At 39.4% G+C, this 21,815-nt stretch overlaps 1 protein-coding gene across 1 annotated transcript in view; it reads left to right on the top strand.

Annotated features, from left to right (window-relative positions):
- The window catches only part of LOC134795658 (sodium-dependent neutral amino acid transporter B(0)AT3), a 57,998-nt gene extending 38,433 nt beyond the window's left edge, over positions 1-19,565 (top strand). Inside the window, exons 3-6 of the mRNA XM_063767572.1 lie at positions 6,279-6,640; positions 18,328-18,465; positions 18,814-18,939; positions 19,310-19,565. Coding sequence (XP_063623642.1) covers positions 6,279-6,640; positions 18,328-18,465; positions 18,814-18,939; positions 19,310-19,496 — 813 coding nt within the window. The 3' untranslated portion in view covers positions 19,497-19,565. The remainder of the gene's footprint in view (positions 1-6,278; positions 6,641-18,327; positions 18,466-18,813; positions 18,940-19,309) is intronic.
- Positions 19,566-21,815: the final 2,250 nt, after the last annotated feature.

The following is a 21,815-nucleotide window of genomic DNA, read 5'->3' as shown; positions in this document are numbered from 1 at the left end:
CCCGCCTAACCTTCCCGTCGCGAGTCTAACTAGATTAGGATGGGTCCTACACGGCCCAGACCGAACGCGTCGCGCCGCGGTAAATTTTGTTGGGCACGCACGGCCTAAAACCGCGGACGACGAAGCTCTAGAGCTTATGAAACAGCATTTCGACATAGAATCGTTAGGCGTTTCGCAAAAGTTGCCTCGGGCCGATCCCGACCAACGCGCGCTAGACTTATTAAAAGCCACGTGTGATAAGATACCGGGGGAGAATCGGTATCGAGCGGGCTTATTATGGCGAACTGACGACGAAAAACTCCCCGATAACCGAGCGCAAGCGTTAAAGCGGCTATTCAGTCTAGAACGTAAACTAGACCGCGACGTAAAGTTGAAAGCCGAATATACGAAACACATGAACAACTTGCTCGATAAAGGTTACGCGGAGAAAATGAACTCGCCCCCGCCCCCCGACTCACCCCGGACGTGGTACCTAGCTCATTTCCCCACATTTCACCCACAGCGCGGTAAAATGCGGTTAGTTTGGGACGCGGCTGCTACAGCATACGGACGTTCACTCAACAGCGCGCTGTTAGCCGGCCCCGACCTGTTAGAGTCACTTTTTGGCGTATTAGTGCGGTTCCGCGAAGGTAAAATCGCGGTAATAGCCGACGTCAAAGAGATGTTTTTGCAGATCGAAATAGTAGAGCGAGATCGGGACGCGTTACGTTTCGTTTGGAGGGGGGAAGACCGTGCATCTCCTCCACAAGAGTACAGAATGAAGCGGCTTATATTTGGATCGGCAGCGTCGCCGACAACCGCGTTATATGTCAAAAACGAAAACGCAAAAACGCATAGTACTGAGTTTCCGATCGCAGCTGAAAAAACAATTAAAAATACGTACATGGACGACATGTTGATCGCCCTCGACACGTCAGAGGAGCACGCCAGACGCGTAGTAAATGATATTTACGAGCTAAACATGCGCGCGTCCTTCGAACTCCGCGGGTTCGCTTCGAACCACCCTGCGGTAATTTCTGACGTAGTTAATAGCAAAGAGGAAACGTCTTTGTTAGGCGCGAGCGAGAGCGAACGTACATTAGGTTTGAAATGGAATCACAAGCGTGACACCTTAGGTTTCAACGTGAACTTTCGTAATACGCCCGAAGACGTACTTAACGGTCAGAAATTGCCAACGAAGCGACAGGTAACGAGTAGCGCGATGTCAATATTCGATCCGATCGGTTACGTAAGCCCCATATCCGTCTTAGGCAAGGCGTTAATGCAGGAAATATGGAGGACAGGAATCGGTTGGGACTCGCCTATACCCGTCTCACTCGCACCCGCCTGGCGATCGTTCATCGATAACGTACAACAATTACGAGACTTAGAGATTCCGCGACACGTGCCCGCATTTAATAGGGAGGCATATATGCATGTTTTTTGCGACGCGAGCGAAAAAATATATGCCGCGGCCGTGTATTTAGTTAGCGTCAACCCCGAGGGGACTCGAACTTCCGCGTTAGTAGCCGCTAAGGCCCGCGTTTCGCCTCTCCGGGTAGTTAGCATTCCGAGGATGGAATTGCAGAGCTGCGTACTAGCTACTAGATTAGCGGAAACCATAGTCAAAGAGTCAGATTACGTAATAAAGGACAAGTATTTTTGGTCTGACTCCAAAACGGCGCTCACGTGGATACGTTCGGACCCACGTAGGTATAAAACATTCGTAGCACATAGGTTAGCAGAAATCGAGAACACTACCACCCCCGCCAACTGGCGCTGGGTGCCTAGTGCAGCTAACGTGGCTGACGACGCGACTCGCGGTATACCTGCGCAATTCGGAGTGAACCACCGGTGGTTCATAGGGCCCGATTTTATACGTAAACCCGAAGAGCATTGGCCGACCGAAAAAGCGCCAACGCCCGTCGCCGATACGGGCGAAGAACGCGTTAGCAAACTCGTATGCTCAGTAGGTGTCGCGAAAAATAAGTTTGAGTACCTGCCGGAGGTAAGTAGGTTCTCAAAGTTCGTACGACTAGTTCGCGCCACCGCTAGGGTTCTGGTTGCCGCCGAGGTATTTAAAGCCTCACTGCTATCTAAGAAAACAGATACAGAAATGAATAAGGGGCATTTAAATTTAGCAGAGATATTGCTAATTCGCCGGAGTCAACATGCTGCCTTTCCAGAGGAGATTAAGCTATTGGAAACTGGGCGGCCTCTACCGAAGAAGTCTCCGCTGCATAAGATAGCAATACAACTTGATAAGAACGGAGTCATAGTGCTAAACGCTAGAATTGACAAAGACGTGCACATACCCGTTCTACACGCAAAAGAAAACTTCGTCAAGCTGCTAATACATCATTTTCATGCGCTCTTCGACCACGGCAACCACGCAACCGTCATCAACGAGTTGAAGCAGAGATATTTTATTATCGGGCTGCGCGGTAATATTCGCTATATAGCGAACAAGTGCCAATGGTGTCGGACCTATAAAGGAACCACACTCAAGGTTCCTGTAGGCGACCTCCCGCCAGAGAGGCTCCAGGCGAATCAACCGCCATTTACCGCTGCAGCCGTAGACCTGTTTGGCCCTATGCAAATCACAATAGGCCGCCGCCGCGAAAAGAGATGGGGTGTACTATACACATGCCTCACGACACGCGCTGTGCACTTAGAGCTTGCCGCCTCACTTTCGGCATCCTCTATGATACTTTCCTTGCGCAGAATGATAGCGCGACGCGGCACGCCTACAGTTCTTTACTCTGACAACGCCACCAACTTTTACGGCGCAGAGCGAGAACTGGCAGAGGCCAAGAAGACGCTGCCCGACACTTTAAAGCCATTTTTGATCGAGCGAGCCATAACCTGGAAAAAGATACCGCCCGGCAACCCTTCCGCCGGCGGTGCATGGGAACGGCTCGTAGGCAGCGTGAAAAGGTCACTAAAGGTAACACTCAAAGAGAGAGCACCTCACGAAGAAGTTCTGCATACATTACTGCTGGAAGCCGAGCACATAGTCAACTCTCGACCGTTGACACCAGTGAATCCAGACCTAGACAGCGAAGCTCTGACGCCGAACCATTTTCTCATCGGGCGATCGAGCTCAATGTCACCACTGGGCGTCTTCACAGACGCGACTATGTCACTCTCGTCATGGAAGACAGCGCAGACCTTAGCCGACCATTTTTGGAGGCGCTGGCAGCGAGAATACCGACCCAGCCTCCTCCCTCGGCCCGGTGCTCATCAGAACGTGAAGAAACTACATGTAGGCGACGTAGTCATCGTAGCGGACAGCTCCATGCCACGAGGAACATGGCCTAGAGGCGTAATCGCACAACTCTTTCCCGGCCCTGATGGCCACGTAAGAGTAGCCATTGTTCGCACCCGCGCAGGTGACGTCCGCCGCCCAGTTTCCCGGCTTATACCTATATACTCCTCGCAATCAGACGGTGTTGACACACGTGGGGGAGATTGTCGTGTATAGCTAGTTTTTAATCATACATGTTTAGTTTTAATCGTTCTTATATTATGTTGATCTACTTTTGTGTGTTTATTTTATTATGTAACTTGTGTCCATTTTTTATTAATTTTATTATGTTATGTGTATAATTTTAAGTGTAAATTGTTCCCCAATAAATTGCATACCCTTTTCCCTTAATTACGAACAATATGTAATAGACTAAGCTTATTGGATGAATAAAACAATTTCTCACTCTGCACGTAACACCCACGCCTTGAGTAGGCGTGGCCTAAAGTACCCACGGTGGGGATCGCGCCGAGCGCGCCTATATATACGCGCCCACCCTGGGTGCTTGTCACTCACTCATCAATAGCCACAGAGGCACCAGCCTCCCAACACTCTCCAAAGTTTTCTTATAAATCAACAAATGTGTTTTCATTAAACACCCTACACAGCCCCGGTAATGGTGCGGTAATCTGGAGGTAATCTGCAGCAGCCAGCCAGCGCGTTCCAGCCATCGTGTACGAGTTCCTGACTTCGGAATCTGCGAGCCCCACAGTAACTACGCTCGACAATTAGCGTAAATAATTCGTGTAGTTTTGAAAATTGGTACAGTTATACCTTGTGATGTCCAGATAGACATACTAAAAGTCCTCGAGGGTAGGGGGTGTGTGGAGGGTGTAGCGGGGGTTGAAGATACCTTTTTTTTTCAATTTTTGCTCATAGCTCATATCTGTACGAATAGCATTATAATTACTCCGGACAAAAGTAAAACATACACTTTTCTACAAATTTAGTTATTTTTATTTTTACGTTACATCAATACTTTAGGAGCTACAGGTTGTTAAAATTAACAAAGAGATAAAAAAAGACGAATTAAAAAAACGGGATTTTTTCGTAATTGTTCATCATAAATATTTTTTTGTGTTTAGAATAAGCAAGCTTAGCGACCTGCTGATGAAACATAAAAAAACGGTCAAGAGCATGTCGGGCCATCATCAGTATGGGTTCCGCAGTTACCCGTAAGTCAAAATAGTCTGATTGAGTGATTGCAAATACTCAAAAACGGCTGGAGCTTTCAGGTTTGCTATATTTTTCCTTGAAAGTATACTAAGCACTTTCACGATTTTTTCATATTTTTTGGACACATATGGTTCAAAAGTTAGGGGAACTAGAGGGGAAAATACCACTTATTTTCTTTCAGATAGATTATTTCCGAAAATATTATGCTGATCAAAAAATGGTCCTTAAAGACCTATCCAGCGACACCCTACCCTATAGGGTTGAAGCAAAAAAAAATTTCATGCCCACTTTTCATATAAGGGAACCACCCTATTAAATATTTTTTCTAGTTTTTATTTTACGACTTTGTCAGCGTAACTGATTTATATATTCTTGCTTATTCTAAACTAAAAATATGATTTATGATGAACAATTACGAAAAAACGACGTTTTCTTAAATCGACTTTTTTATATCTTTGTTAACTTTAACAGCCCTAAAGTATTGATCGTAACGTAAAAATAAAAATAACCAAATTTGTAGGAAATTTTATGTTAAAACTTTTGTTATTTATTTGTATGCTATTCGTACAGATATTCGAGATATGAGCAAAAATATGAAAAAGATATCTTCACCCCCCTCCCCCCTACACCCTCAGCACACCCGCTAAGCTCGAGAACTTTAAGTATGTTTATCTGGACACTACAAGGTATAACTGTGCCAATTTTCAAAATTATACGAATTATTTCCGCAGATTTTATTTATTTACTTGAGCTATTAACTAACTCGAATGTCGAAGTAGAAGTGTTTATTGCCATTACAATCTTTAAATGCTCGACTTTTACTCGTCAATTCAAAATTTGAAAAATAGTAAGTAATTACAGTTAGAGTTATAATTCTTTTTTGTGAAGATAGCTAATTTTATCTACTTATTGGAGCTATGCATAACTCAATAGTCCCACAAATTATCTTAGCTTTGCTAATATTTTTCCTTATTTTCACTACCTACTTGCCCGAAATTGACTGCTAGAGTTAGACCAAGTCTGCAACGATTATGATAGCATAGGCAGTGCAAGTGTTATTCATAATTTCAGAAGTTTGACGTTTAATATAACACTTGCACTGCGTGTGCAATCAAAATCGTTGCAGACATTTCTTGGTCTAACTCTATTACATTTTAAGGTCTATTAGTAAGTACTAGTTTTTGTCTCATAATAATTTGGCATCATTTGATTAGATTCTCAGTTTGTCGCGGTATACACTCATATTGTTTATAATTAATAATTATTTACACTCACCGTCTTACCTACCATTTATAATTTCATTCACTCATCAAAATACGAATTTGCTAATAAATCTTATGCAATATTAATTGCCGGAAAAAATCCCGGAACTGACAATTCAGAATACCGATGTCGTCAGAATAAGGACGTAGACGTGATGCGCGGGAACGGTGCGGTGCGCCGCGCGGGGCGCCCGCCTGCCCGTTCTACCACTCGTCTGCTTCACCCCCTTGAAAACGTAAAACTCGAGTATAAGAGCGCCTTAAAGAAATAAAAGAAGAATTCGCCTAAAAAATAAAAGAATGCGCTGCGTTCAGTAGGATTCAATGTATAGGTATGCCCTCGCCGTAAATATGTCATTTTGCTCCTTTGTGACACAATCTACTAAAAACTGTTTAACGACCTCTACGCGGATGAATCCGAATTCAACCTACAGTTTATAGTTTATTTATATCAATAGAAGGATAATACCTAATTTATATATTACCTATGACAACCATATTATAAATACATATGTATCTCCCCTATTTTACTAACCAATGTATTATCTTTCCAGACGGCCTCCGGCACCGGCCTGGCCTTCATAATCTTCACGGAGGCCATCAACCAGTTCCCCGGCGCCCAGTTCTGGTCCGTCCTCTTCTTCCTCATGCTCTTCACCCTCGGCATCGACTCCCAGTTCGGCACTCTAGAGGGCGTCGTCACCTCCATCGTGGACATGAAACTCTTCCCCAACTTGAGAAAGGAGTATCTGACGGGAGGGATCTGTTTGACTTGCTGTTTGTTATCTATGGCGTTCGCGCATGGCTCTGGGAGCTATATATTCCTGCTATTTGATATGTATAGCGGGAATTTTCCGCTGCTGATCATAGCGTTTTTTGAGTGCATCGGGATTGCGTACGTGTATGGAGTTAAAAGGTGAGTTTATATATTTTTTAGCTTTATAAACGTGAGCTGATAGTGGCTTTTTCATTCTAGTAAACCACCAACTAGTCTCGCATATACAGGTGTCGTTTTCAGTACTATTCTGATGGCCATCAATGCATGAAGCCAAATTTCTGTGATTTCTCCGAAACCGTTTATTTTCGCTGAACATGGGTTGCATATCAGCTCATAAGGTCATAGATCATTGGCCTTTGTTTGATCCGTACTGAATGCGACACCATCCAAGTAATTTGAGATATTAATCATGGCGCCATTATTAACTTAAAAGCATGTCATGTTACGCAAGTAAAAAGTTTTCTTGAACTTGGAATTGTATTGGCTGTTTGTTTGCTTTTAAGATACTTACACCTCGGTTGAAATCCTTTTAGAATACCTTTTAGGTGTGTTAATACCTGATTCACAAAAAAGCTATTTTAGGCTTCACTAATATTTTCCAGGAATTTTAAAGCTCTAGCCTCCTTATAAGTCCCGTTAGTTTCGTTTTTGAATTTGGAACCTTGACTTATTTAATCAAAGTTACAATTACATACGTTTTGGAATAAAGCCTTTACCACAGTATAATAAATAGTACTAACGCTTTACCAGGGCCTCTGGGACTCAGGAGGCTAGTCTTGAATCTTGTTTTTATTATAATTAATTCAGATTCTAACTTGTCTTGTTGGGTTAGTTGCCATAATTTTGTAAAAAACAGGGTGATTGGACAACGAACAGTTATTTTAGTAGGTATCTGGGGTATAAAATTATTCCTTGGCCCCTATAAATTCGATCAAAGTATCATAACCTATATAATATAATATTCGATCATGTTCAACATCAGTTACTTAAAAAAACATCTTGCACAACGAAGCCCACAAAAATTATGACACACTTTTGGCTCTATAAATAAATCACGCGCTGCCTTACTGGCTGCAAATTTTTTTAACTTAAACCAAACCAAATCTTGTTCCATTTTCGCCCCGTAACTTGCCCAAACTTCGTAATGCCCTCGAGTCTGAGGGATCTTAGGAATCTGGGGCAGTCAATATGGTAATACTACACCAATATTTGGAGGGCCCGGAAACTGTGTCAACTTATTTTCAACGTGGGTCTTGGAATAAAAGTGACAATGATACGAGATCGTGTAACTTCACGAAGCTCAAAGAGAGATCAATTGAAAACAATATATCTCTTCGCGTACAGTCAGCATCAAAAGTAGCGGATCAGACTACCCCTAAAACGTACATACACCATTCTAATATAGCCTAACAAACAGAACAAGTACTTATGTAGGTAGGTAGGTAGGAAGGTAGGTAGGTACGTATGTAGAACAATTAGATTGAGACACATGCATTTGAACACGAACTGTAGATATATACAGGGTGGCCGAAAAATAAGTGCATTCCCGTTGCCAGGGAGGTTTTGGGATTATACTAAGCAACTTTTACTACGGGATCAACCTCGAAATCAAGAAAAAAAATGGCAACGAGAATGCACTTATTTTTTGGTCACCGTGTATATACTTATCTCTATTAGGAAAAGTTATCCAAGACTGCAGATACTTTTGGTGCGGTGGTTCATCCACTACCATTGATGCTCACTGTACCAGGGCTTCTTTTATAATAAAGGGACGATCTAGAATACAGCGATCATGGTCCCATCACGAACCTGAATAAAATATTGAAACCAGAACTTAGCATACCTAAACATTAAAAACTTTCTCATTTAGAGCACTTTATAATTATAGCGGGTCGCGAATTAATGTTATCTCAGTACCTTTATTATTTCGAGTCACAGTTATCCGCAACTTACACCAGTGTAACCTCGAGAGTAAATATACTTACCTAAATACCTAATTCGCGACGGACCCCTTAATATTATGATTTAATAAAATTTAGCATAACATTACCATAGTAAGTAGGTAAATCCCTATAACGGTAGAATTTAGCTATAACATTAACCGATAACTGCCATCAAAATATCTCAAGCACCATCTTAGTATGCGGCTCGATAAAATATAGGCGATATAACTCATATTCGACGTTATTGGACCTCAAGATTCAAGGTAAGCCGTATTCGAACAATGAGATAGGTACGTCAAATACTAGATATTGAAACGATATGGATTGTCAATAAAGTGTCAAAAGTGACGTTTTTGTTTGAAGAAACGTCAATTTTGACACTTGTTTGACACTGACATATCCAATCCATATCGTTTCAATATCTAGTATTTGACGTATCTCATTGTTCGAATACGGCTGAGTTTCCGCGTCACGTCCGCCGAGTTTTCAAAGCAGCGGCGCACTTTCATTTGACAACACGAAAAGTTTTCTTTAGAATTATTTATTTATATCGTGAACAAGGTATACCTATCGGCATGACACAACTAAGTTAAAATTATATATTTCATCAAAATTTTGCTTGGATCTAAATTGGGCTTGGGTAAACAAGTCTCTGTAATTATTGCTTTCTTAAATATTGAACAAAAAAGTTACTTAAGGTTATATGGGGTACCTAAGTGCAACACAGGTTTCACTTACCCCATCTAATCTTAAAGTATTAAACTGCCCCAGGGCAAGATAAACCCTTCTACTGTTTCTCTTAAACCCCCTTACCTTACCTATGTATTTTGTTTATACTGCATTTCGATATGCATGTGTTTCGATCATATGTTTGTAATTGCTGTATTTTTAGGTAATAATTGTAGGTAATATAATTGGACATAAAAAACGCAGTATTTCAAGCATATTAAAAAGGCTTATAAATAAAAGGCTCAGAATGAAGAGTTTTGGTTGCAACTTAACTTGCCATTGCGCAAATTCCGAATATTTTACCATATATTGCGTAATCTTCGAAACAGTCATTCGAAAACTCAATTTCCCCGCTCAGCTCTATTCTAACGCAACAAATGCCGAATTCGAACTGTTTTAAAATGGTTCTTATGGCTGTTATGGTTGCTGGGCGAACGTTTGACGGGCTTACGAGTTAAGCTGCTTGATACTGTTCAAACACGGCTGCAATTAAAATTGATTGATTCGATTACTTTCGCATTTTAGGTTTTGTCAATTTTTAGCTTCATTATTGAGGTTTTGGTTTTGTAAAGAAGAAAGAAAACTATATCTCAATTAGGTGGTCACTTTATTAACAATGTTTAGTTGAGGTTATTTTTCTCGGGCACTGAAATACATAGTTATTTACGATACAAGTGCGGAAAAAAGGAAATTCGAAACAAGTAACGATAAATTAAAACACGACCGAAGGGAGTGTTTTATATCGACACGAGTTGCGAACTACTTATTCGCACTTGTATCGTACCTACAACGTTTTACAGTAGGTACATAATATATATGACCCTTTAAATTTTTGCCCGGAAAGTGCTGTTTCCCGCACTAGTTAGGACCATAATATATGTACTGTAAAATGTGCTAAACTTAGTAAGTATATTTCTTTAAATCTCTACAAAATACACAGGTGTCACAGCGCCGTGCTTTTTGCTTCAAATTAAGTAACAGTAAAGCTTGAGAACTTTTATGGCCAAAATATTAAAACATACCTACATATAGGTACGGTCCAGGAATTTGATTTCATTGTCTGTTGGTACTTTATCAAAGTGAAAATCTGCCTTGTACAGCTAAATTGTGGAATGAACCGACCGAGAACATTAACATTCAAGAAAAGAGCGTACTCCCATCTTAACGGCCGGCAACTCACTTGCAACCCCTTAAGTGTTGTAGATATCCATGGGCGACGGTAACTTCTCACGATCAGGCGATTCGCCTGCTGGTTTGCCTTAAAAAAATATCATTAAAAAGATGAAGTCCCTACGTCTAGTACGTCTTTCACCATTGCCAATAGTGACAAGGTGACACACTGGCACACTCGAATTCCGTGATTGTTCGTAGATTGTTATTTACCTAAAGAGCTTATACCTATATCCTACAATTTCACGATACGATAGCTCTTTTCTACAAGAACACTTTCCCGTAATATTCCCTACTTTGCCCGATATTTATTCCTCGCCGAGAGCTATCTGGAGGAGAGTTGTTGAAGTATTAGGTATTTCCTGGCGCTTGTGGTATCGTGAAATACGACTATTAACTATTAGCGCCCATTGTACCAACTTGGGTACACCTGGGTTACGACGTTTGATTCGATTTTAACTCTAACTAACAGCATTAAAAAAATGGTACTAGGTTCCCAAAAGTGGAGTGTAGTCGCTAATGGGTTAAAGCACTACCTATATAGATCATTACTACAGCCTCGTCCTGCCCAATGTCCTCACTAAAGAACATTTTATTTTTTTAAGGTTCCTGCCCCGGAATTCTAGAAACGGACCAAAAGTGCCTTAAATTGATCCTTATAAATGCTTGGGCAGGACCAGGACGAGGATAGGTCTCATTACACTAGTACTACAGGGTGTCCCCTGTGTTGAGCGTCAGATTTCCGATTTCAAAATTTGATTATTAAAAACTCAAACATGTAAACGAAAACTTTTTATGTTTATGAAAAGAAGATGAATGCGTATTTCATTTTTTGTAAATCACATTAGCTGAATGTCGACCTACGCTGTTTACGCACTCGTGTTCCGAAATTAATGAAAACCTTACTTACGTCTTGCGGTAAACTTAAGGTATGGGCAAACAACTTTAGAGAAAATGGGCAGTAGCTGGTGTAATGGCTCCTCTACACGAATGGCCAACGCCGGCCAATCCAAGGGACGCAGCCATGCGGTAGACTGAGATAACAATATCACTTGCTCCCTCTAATGCATAAATGCGTCCCTTGGATTGGCCGGCGTTGGCCATTCGTGTAGAGGAGCCATAAAATACAACAACAGGAATGCTATGAGGAAGAATCCTTCAAGAGGTCATTTAACGTAAAACTACCTCACTTTTACGTTAAACGACCTCTGGAAGGATTCGACCACGAAGGCCAACCCTTTACGGGCGCGACCTTGTATTAACATGATGTACGACCTTACATGAATTATGGAAGCCGAACGCTCCGCTGAGCCTTTTGTGACGCAATGACGTGATATAATCGATTTCGAATGACTCGATTCTTTACAAATAGGTTGGGATATTACGATGATAAATTACTGTAATTTAAGGAAGGTTTAGTCAAGTCCAAAAATAGAACAATATTAGCTCGATAAATATAATTTTATTAATTTTGTCAAAAAAGTTAAAAATTATAATTTGAAATTTCTGAATAAAGTGCTGATTCGCTAAAGTAAAATGACAAGTCTGAAAAGTTTTAAAGTATATAATTGAATCTCTTCCTTCACAAACTTTTGTCTTTTTCTCTAAAACACTAATATCAGAAGATAATCTTTAAAACAGATTTACTGAAACTTTTATCTCGTATTCTGTTGAGAACGCAGCTTAAATCGTACCGTGACTCTCTAGTCTGGCTTTCAATCCAATTTCCTGTAGTCGAGTAAGTATGTGAAGTTTCTTAAAGCAATTGCTCGTTAGGCTAACATAGTATAATCTGTGCTTATATTCTTCTTCTCTTTTCTTCCGTGCTTATATGCTACTTTAGCTATTAGTTAGTGCCCCTATGATACAATCTAGGATCTAGGTTATATACCTAAATTCTGATACCTATTATAAATATCATTTTTCTGACGTCACTAGTTGTATTTCTCCTATCCTACCCTCGTCCTAGCCAAGCATTTTTAAATATCTTCCGGTTTCAGCCCAATGTTCTCAATTAAGGACACCATTGTTCCGTTTTTGGAATTCCTGCGCATCAGGGACCGTAAACAAATAAATGTTCTTAATTGAGTACATTGGGCAGGACGAGGTTACTAAGCCCATACTCATTCCATACTACGCGAACACACAACGTTAATATTTTTGTTACTTATTTCATAAATAATAAGTAGCTGTAACTAACCTATTGTTTATTAACCACTTTTATTCAACTGCAACATTGATTTGCTCAAAGTTAAGAGGATTAAGATACCTATTACTCGAACATTGATGTTAATTAAAACGTTAATGATGACGTAATACGAGCAGTCCCCGTGGAATCTATTTAGTAACGCATTAATTAAACAAACGTCCCGTCTTCAGTCGGTTAATATTCATGAGCGAAGTTTTTTGCTCATGACAGCAGTTTAATCTGGCAATTTTGGTATTTAGGCTGCCTTTCTACTGAGGCGGAGATGAGTGGAGATGAGAAGAGACGTGCGGGGATCAACCAACAGCATTGGATAAGCTCTGATTTCCTAGAATAGCGGTGCCGTAATATAGCGGCCGTCTCCATACAAAATACTACGACATCCATATTTAGCCGTATTATTTTGTATGGAGACGGCCGCTATATGACGGCACCACTATCCTAGGAAAACCGACCTTTATAATCCAACGAAGCGGAGAAGAGATGTGGGTTACAATCGCATTGGTTGATTCCTGCACGTCTCCTGTCATCTCTGCTCGTCGTCGCCTCAGTGGAGAGGCAGCCTTATCGTCATTGTTTAAATAAAACTAAAATAAGATTTTTGAAACATTTTTTTAACTCCAACAACGGTATGTGTAATTAAAGGGGTTTTTAATTCCATTCTAACAATTTTTTTTCCATTCTTACATTCTAACAAATAGGATGCCTTATATCAGGGGTCTCCAAACTTTTGGTTGCTGCTGTTAAGGCTGAAACCCTGGAGCCTGGGTCCCGCGGGCCAGATTGGACCGCTGTCCGCGGGCCGGATTGGAACGCTTCGCGGGCCGAGGTTTGGAGAGCCCTGCCTTATATTGTAACAAATTGATAGCTAAATTGGCTAAGTGTTTAGGAGCAACGAATTCCATCGATCGATCAAATGCCTTAATGTATCGCAGTTCGCAAGCGATTATAGGTGACGTTTCGAGAGGCCATTAGAAGTAAGACAGCAAAAGGGGTCCTTCGAAAAGGTAGATGTATTAACCCTTTTAGGCGAGGGGCTGCCTGTTTTTACTCCCAACGGAACGGGGACGATGTATGGTATGTATTTAGGCCGTGATGATGTTTGTGTGTTAGGGCATACAAATGAATGTTCCCAAAATTCTTCAAACGGACCGAACAGTGATGGCTTCTAGATAAATAATACACAGGGTGTCCAGCATCAAATTTCTGGTTTCAAAATCTGATTTAAAAAACTATAATAAGGGGTTTATTTTTTTTAATCACGTTTTCTAAATGTTGACTTACCTGAAAACCTACCTTTGATTAGAGACTAGGGAATGCAATAACCGGCCAAACTTCATAACCGGTTTCGGTTACGGTTATGCCCAAAAAATAACCGAATATCGGTTATAATCGGTTACGTTTATTTTCGACGAAAAATTATAAATTTACAATGAAGTAATTAAAAAAAATACAAAAATCTTTGTTTTAGTACCTACAGTATTAATAGGGAATGTGAGTAAAAGTCTTCGTTTTTTTAATAAAACACACCAATTACAGTAAAAGTAAAATATGACCTTGGACCTGATACAATATTCAATAAAAATATTTCATAACTAAGGGAAGTAAATTTGGTATATTTTTTGTTATTAAAGTCCACGAATGACAAAAATTATAGTCACAGGCGTTACAGCCAAAAATGGCAGGATTTTGTAGTCATTAGATGATAAAAACATACAATTTAAGTCATAAATAAATAACCGAAAATAACCGTAACCGGTTATTCGAGTTTCCAATATTCGGTTATGAAATATTGTCAAAATATTCGGTTATAACCGAATATTTCGGTTACGGTTATAACCGATTAGCATTCCCTATTAGAGACACCTCAATAGCATTATTATGCACGTTGCTCTGCTAGCCAGCTATCTATTGTCAGATTGTCAATCATCAATCCGCAACACTCACGAAACTAAGACACCTCCTTGCGTCTCCCTTGCACTTTACATCTATGATCAAATCATAGCTTTACATTAAATAATTTTTAAGAAAAAAAAAACCGACTTCTATGGGGGCCGGTGAAAAATTATTGTAGATTGTGCACTATGTAGAAAAGGAGGTAGAACCACCCGCTTGTCTATTAGCATTTCGCTTCTGTAAGGGTCGTAGTTCTAGCCTAACCTAACCCACTTTTCTGATAGCAGTTCGGTTCTGTGAGGATCGCAGTTCGAACCTAATCAAACCCACTTTTCAAGTAGCATTTTGTTTCTGTAAGGCTCGCAGTTCTAACCTAACCTAACCTAACCCTTGTTCGGTTCTGTGAGGATCGCAGTTCAAACCTAACCTAACCCACTTAACGGCGCATGCGGTGCGGTGTACGGGGGTTTGAGCGGGAGGGGCTAGTAAGATTGGCATCATCATACTTGATACCTACATTTTATGGTAGGTAATCATAGTGGTTTATTTAGTTAAGGTATCATAGTGGTTTTCCGGGTCAAGGTCCGAGTCCGAGTCCGGGTCCGAATCCGGGTCCGAGTTCGGGTCCGAGTCCGGGTCCGAGCCTGGGTCCGAGTCCAGGTCCGAGTCCGGGTCCGAGTCCGGGACCCAGTCCGGGTCCGAGTCTGGGTCCGAATCCGGGTCCGAGTCCAGGTCCGGGTCCGGGTATGAGTCCGGTTCTGGGTCCGAGTCCGGGTCCCAGTCCAAGGGGTCATCCATTAATTACGTCACACGAATTTCTAGGTTTTTTGACCCCTCCCCCCCCCCCTTGTCACATTTGGTCACATTTGGCAAACCCCTCCCACCTAGTGTGACGTCACATTTTTTCTACGAAATCGTTAAATCGAATTAAGTAAGTACCTAAGTATTATTAATATTTTATCAAAATATATTTGACGATATAAATATTAGTAATTTTATAACCCAAAACTGCTTAGGAAAGAAAATTAAAAGAATAAAAACGATTATCGTTTTAAAAACTTGTTATTTAAATGTACAGCGAATAAAATAATTAAAAAAAAAAATTCGGTTACTGATGAAGTTAAAGTGACGTCACAAAGTTTGTGTCTCCCCCCTCCCCCATGTCACAATATGTCACATTTTCTTGACCCCCTCCCTCCCCCTAAACGTGTGACGTAATTAATGGATGACCCCCAAGTCAAAATCGAAATTCGAAACCACCAAACGTGTACTATGCATCGTTGAAGAGTTCTGTTCTGGTCATCATCAGCAGTTCCACTTCATCAAATGCCACAGTTTTTAATGTAAATGCTTGATTTTATGATGAAAATACAAAAAAAAATCTATACGTATGCCTTTAATATTTGAGGAGTTCCCTCGATTCCTTATGGATCCCATCATCAGAACTCGAGCTTGACAAAAATGTGGCTTAAAAACTTAATTTGCTTAACAAACATAACGAAGAGGAAAAATCGCCAAACGTAAACTATGCGTCGTTGAAGAGTTCTGTTCTGATCATCATCAGCAGTTCCACTTCATCAAATGCGACAGTTTTTAATGAAAATGCTTGATTTTCTGATGTAAATACAAAAATCTCTATACGCATGCCTTTAAGATTTGAGGAGTTCCCTCGATTCCTCATGGATCCCTTCATCAGAACTCGAGCTTGATAAAAATGTGGCTTAAAAACTTAACTTGCTTAACAAACATAACTAAGAGGACAAATCGCCAAACGTGAACTATGCGTCGCTGAAGAGTTCTGTTCTGATCATCATCAGCAGTTCCACTTCATCAAATGTCACTTTTCTAGATGTATATGCTTGATTTGTTGATAAAAACTCAAAAATCACTATATGTATGCCTTTAAGATTTGAGGAGTTCCCTCGTATCCTCATGGATCCCATCATCAGAAATGGGTTTTGACAAAAACGGGACCAATCTGTATGTGTAAAAAGAATTTTCAAAATCGGTCCAGTAATGACGGAGATATTGAGTAACAAACAAAAAAAAACATACAACCGAATTGATAACCTCCTTCTTTGAGATTTGGAAGTCGGTTAAAAATATTAGAAATTGGAAATCTACCGTTGTTGTAAGCTACTGGTGCTCGACACGGTCCCAGTACATGTCACCATGAAACTTAAGTCATTGTCAATAGAGGTGATAGCAGGGTGTCGTCTATTGGGCAGTAGCATGTCGAGCACTAGTACCACCACCTTATATAATTTAGTAGATAGCGCTGTTATAATTTTATTTTGTTGGGGATTTAAATTTAGTTAGAAGCATTGATTTTTGACATTAAATAAACTACAAAATTATCTCCCGTTTCTATATTTTTTTACCGTGTTCATTTTATTATGTAGAAATCAGGTTTCGCCGGAGCTAAATTTAAAACTTGTGAAACTTACTAAGCTTTTGAAAATATTCTTGTTCCTCTGGGGAAAGTTCAATAATTGGGGATTTTTCAATTAAGCACTTATCGGACAGTCAAGTTGAAATCTGATTTAAAAACTAAATCAGTTTTCAACTTGACTCTCCGTTAGGTGCTTAATTGAAAAATCCCCAATTATTGAACATTTTTCCTGAGGAACATGAATATTTTCAAAAAATTGGTATTACAAAGATGGCAGTAGAGGGACCGGGTTGAATGTTGTCTCCAGTCGACATTTAAGAGCACTGAAAAATGGGAATATTTTTTGAAATTTTGTTAAAACTAACTCGCCGCTCCTCGAATACAGTTTAAATTACGCTCTCATTTTAAAAGGACATGCTTAAATTACATTAAACTTGGCATGAAAATTTACGTAACATCTGTCTGGTTTTAGGTTTCGTTGCTAAAATTATTAGAAAATAGAGCGATGGCATAACATTTCGTCTGGGTGACGGAAACCCGAATTGGAGCATACATTACTGGCCATAAGCTTTGAGCTTTATTACAGTGCAAACTAAAACCAAATTACACTGTGTGCGAACCATGCCGTATGTTAGATAAGCAAAGAACTCTGCCATTCCAATTTAAACCTTAAAGCAATACAAATAAACGTAGGGGTAGTTAGATATACCTACGTTTGTAAGCGTCTTAATCTTGGCCCGGGCTGTGAGACATTCTTTTGAGGACCTTTTGCACTAATGTTGGGACAGAATCAATAGTACCGAGCGCTAGTCTGTAAATGGTGAATGATATTGCATAGATTCGGTGAGAGAATATATGAAAATTATTACGGTTAAAAAGTAGGGCAATGTATAAAAGATCGGAATAACTACAAAACAACAAAACAAACAAGACAACAACAAAATAAGAGTTACTCGTTACCTACAAATTAAAGCCCATTGGTACTAACAAAGTAGGTTAGTGAGAAAAATGCCTAAATTTAGATTCCTTTTGGTCTTTACGGGAACGATAAATAATGACAAACATTTTTCGCTTTGCGTTTTCTCCTGGAATCTAATTGTGCGGGCTGATTGGCAGGGCTTTTATTTGCTGTTTTGCTGTTTAAATATTTTACTTTTCATCCCATTTCCATTAGCAAGTCACGATATTACGAGCAGAAAGAGTTATTTTAGTCTATTCTGATGAAAACTAGAACACTTGCCTTGATTAGACTGAGTAGGAATCCCACTTGACCGGGTATAAATTAAGTGCTATCCGATCAATAACGTACGGTAGCTCCTACTCGTACCGTCATATAACAAATAATTCTGAAATGTATAAACATTGGAGGATGATATTCCGATTTTATGACGGGATTATTAATTATATTTTTATAAAATTTTGCAGGTCTGTATTCATCATTAAAGACCATGTGGATTTGACCTATACAATGTCCTAAACCTCGTTTCAGGTTCGCAGATGACATCGAACTGATGACGGGCACTCGGCCAGGCATCTATTGGCTGATTTGCTGGAAGTACCTCTCACCTCTAGCTATGCTTGCTATTCTTGTCTCGTCGTTCGTGGAAATGGCTACTGAGGGATCTGGGTAAATTATTTATTATTAAACATTGCCTTGCACTTTAAAGTGTGCCCGTCAATCTTTGTTCAATGGCAAAATATTCGTGGATGAATGTGAAGTGAAAATTAGTGGGCCTAAGATAGAGCCTTGTGAGACACCATATCGTAAATCCCTTTCAAACTTTACTTAATTCCCTTCAGCTTCTAATCTTAAGATATTAAGAGCCCTACGACTTTAGTAAGTTAAATTCTTCCGCATGAACACTCTAGCATTTCAATTTGGTAAGTAGCTTTCCATGATCGACATTGTCTAATCCCTTGGTCAATTACTATCTACCTTTTATTAAATTAAACACTAAAGTTGATTCCTGCGCAGGTACGACGCCTGGATCCCCGAGCTGGGCACCACGGTGCGCAAGCCGTGGCCAGTTTGGGCATTGCTAGTGGTCCTGCTGTTGGTGCTGGCTTCCGTGCTGTGGATTCCCGGCCTGGCGATTGCCAGGTAAGGAACTTAGCACATTTATACAGTTATAAGAAAGTGGTCTAATCTGGAAAAGGGAGGAGAGGTCTCAAAAGTATTTTATAATTTCATAATAATTTCTAGAGATGGGCCGAATATGGACCTTACGGAACCGAATATTCGACCGAATGATTCGATCCATCTGTATAAGTCGCTTTAATTACATTAGCAACCAAAGATAAACCGCTTCCTTGGCATTTCCAAGAAACAAGTAGGTCAAACAAGGCAACGGGACACTTAAACAAATTTCCAACTCTCCATATGGTCAAAACATCCTATGGATTCAAGAAGTCCAATCATGTGTTTTAATGACAACGGGAAACCATAATCTGATGCACTTTTTATTTTCCAGATACTTCAACATCCCCATAATCGAGGATGAAGAGCGAGCTTGGTTCCCAGCCGAAGACCTTCGCGACTTCCACGGCATCGAGCCTCGGCCCGTCTCCGCCGCTGAGACCCTGCTGTTCTGCACCAGGCCCGATGGAGGGGAAGGGTGCTGCTGGCCGGGTTGCTGCGAAACTGATGATGAGGAGTAGACTTCACAACTATAGAAGTTTCTTGTCCTAACATCTTTAACTTGGACATTTTTAAAGCAGAAAGTAACATATTAAAACATATTTATTTCAGGTGTATCGCAAATTTAAGTATGTACTACTCGTATTGACAATAATTAACATATAGGTATTATGTGTGGTGGGTGTTTTGAATTTGTGATGTGTGTTTTGCATTTTGCTAGGTCATCAGTTATCGGCGACCACGACCACTGTAACCTGCGTCGAAACGTCGAATTCGCGACAGACCCGAAAAAAATATGTTTTAATATGTGATCAAAATGCGCAAGTTTTAAATGTTAGAAAGTAACATGACAGTTGCTAGTCCAGTTACATGAGTAGCCATTTGCGTTTTAGCTGCTGCTAGTCTGATGAGTAGAACGTGTGAAATGAGCAATAAGTTTGCATTTCTCAAAGTCTCGCTAGTTTTTATCTATTTTTTTAGACTCTTTGTAAATTCTAGTCAAAATGCCGTTGAAATCTAAGTTAGCTCAAAAAAGGCATAATTTTAAATTCATAATGTCCTTTTTGGATTCTGGTAGCTTATTGGTTTGTTTTTGTAATTAATTAATTTAATGATAACCAGACTGATGACTGGATCCAAATGCGAATTTAGCCAGTATCAACTTGTTTGCAATGATATTTTGATTGGCGCTCAAAACTCCTTGTAGATGATCTTAATTTAAATATTTCGCTAATACGCTTAAAGATTTGTAGAGCAATATTGTTGGACTGATTTCAACGCAAAGGAAAGTAATACTTTGAAGAAACGTTTGCTTTTTATCTTTTATCGCCGTCCTTCCATTTTTTATATAAATTGAAACTTATTTTATTGTGTTAAGATATAACATTTACCTACAATAAATAAGATCATAGGTACATATTGTCCATACATATCTATTCAATATGAGTATTGACCATGACATGTATAAAAGAAAAATGGAAATTATCAAACGTCTTCTCAAATGAAATCTATACCTACAATAATAATCATTTTCTAGTCTGCATAGACATTTGTGTACATTGTGGCATTGAAGTTACGTAATTTTTTTTGTTACAGCAACTTAATGCCACATAATGGCTAAATTATTTTTTAAACCGTTATTATATCGAAATTAACATTTGAAATTATACCACGTTTAAAATAGCCTGCACAAAAGATATGGATGAAATGTTTTTACTTTTATTATTAATTTAGGTAGATTAAGCTATAAATGAGATATTTCTTGAACTTTATAGGGTTATAATATAATTTTATAATGTTGTTTATAATTTTAAGATAATTTTAAACTGTTATGGCTGACAATAAATATACAACTTGAGTATGACAATAACGGCAGCTATTTACTGTATTTGTAGGTATTTTAAATAGTTTATAAATAATTTACTTAGCCATATTCAAATGGATGAAATTACCTAGTTGTCTATCATGTAATAAGACAATAAATATACCTTCTTGGTCGCCAAAACTTTGATAATAATGTTATATCAAAATGCTATAAAAATTGTCTTATGTGATGTGTTACTAGCCCTAAAACCTATATAAAATGTTACCCGCTCTCGGTGTTTACTAAATAGATATATCATAATATATACTAACTATCTATAAATTAGTAATTTATATGTATCAAGACAATATCAAGTGTAGGTCAAATGACTGCGACGTAGTATAAGATTAAGATTTGATGTGATAATAATGATTGTTGTTATCTTTTTTACTAATATGAGCGCGCAAACTTGCAAAGGCCTTATTTTCGATTTTTAAAGAGTAACTATTCTAATGACTCGATAAAAACTATTTAGTTAGTAACACGTAAGTGAAAATAAGGCCATGAAGTTTGGTTTCATGGTTTCAAACCATCCATATTCGTCCCATTCACGGAAGTATTTGTTACAAACTGAAATAAATGTCATATACTAAGAAAAAGTGACCAAGGCCCCCAGTGCCCCAGGCTGGAATCGAACCAGCGTCCTCTGCTATCGCGGCAGGTGCCTGAACCACTCGGCCACCGGGCCACAGCGACATTAGTCAAATTTTCCAAGTATATGCACTTCCTACTGAAGGCTTGTGGCGCCCCCTAGCCATCTCTAAGGTAGAACAGTATGGTTCGAACCTTCTATCTGGATCATTCTCATGATGATACCGAGCTAGCGAGAGAGATGGCGCTGCCAATCAATACTATGAAGTATTTGAACAAATTAAATTATTTTTCAGAAAATATTTTAATTTGTTTTTTTATCAAGTAGAAACACTACTATATAAATTATAAACTGAAATAAATGTCATATACTAAGAAAAAGTGA

The sequence above is a fragment of the Cydia splendana genome, chromosome 12 (genome assembly GCF_910591565.1).
Source record: "Cydia splendana chromosome 12, ilCydSple1.2, whole genome shotgun sequence".
In the NCBI taxonomy this organism is placed as follows: Eukaryota; Metazoa; Arthropoda; class Insecta; order Lepidoptera; family Tortricidae; genus Cydia; species Cydia splendana.
The sequence above is the reverse complement of the archived record's forward strand: the minus strand, read 5'-3'. Positions and strand labels throughout refer to the sequence as shown.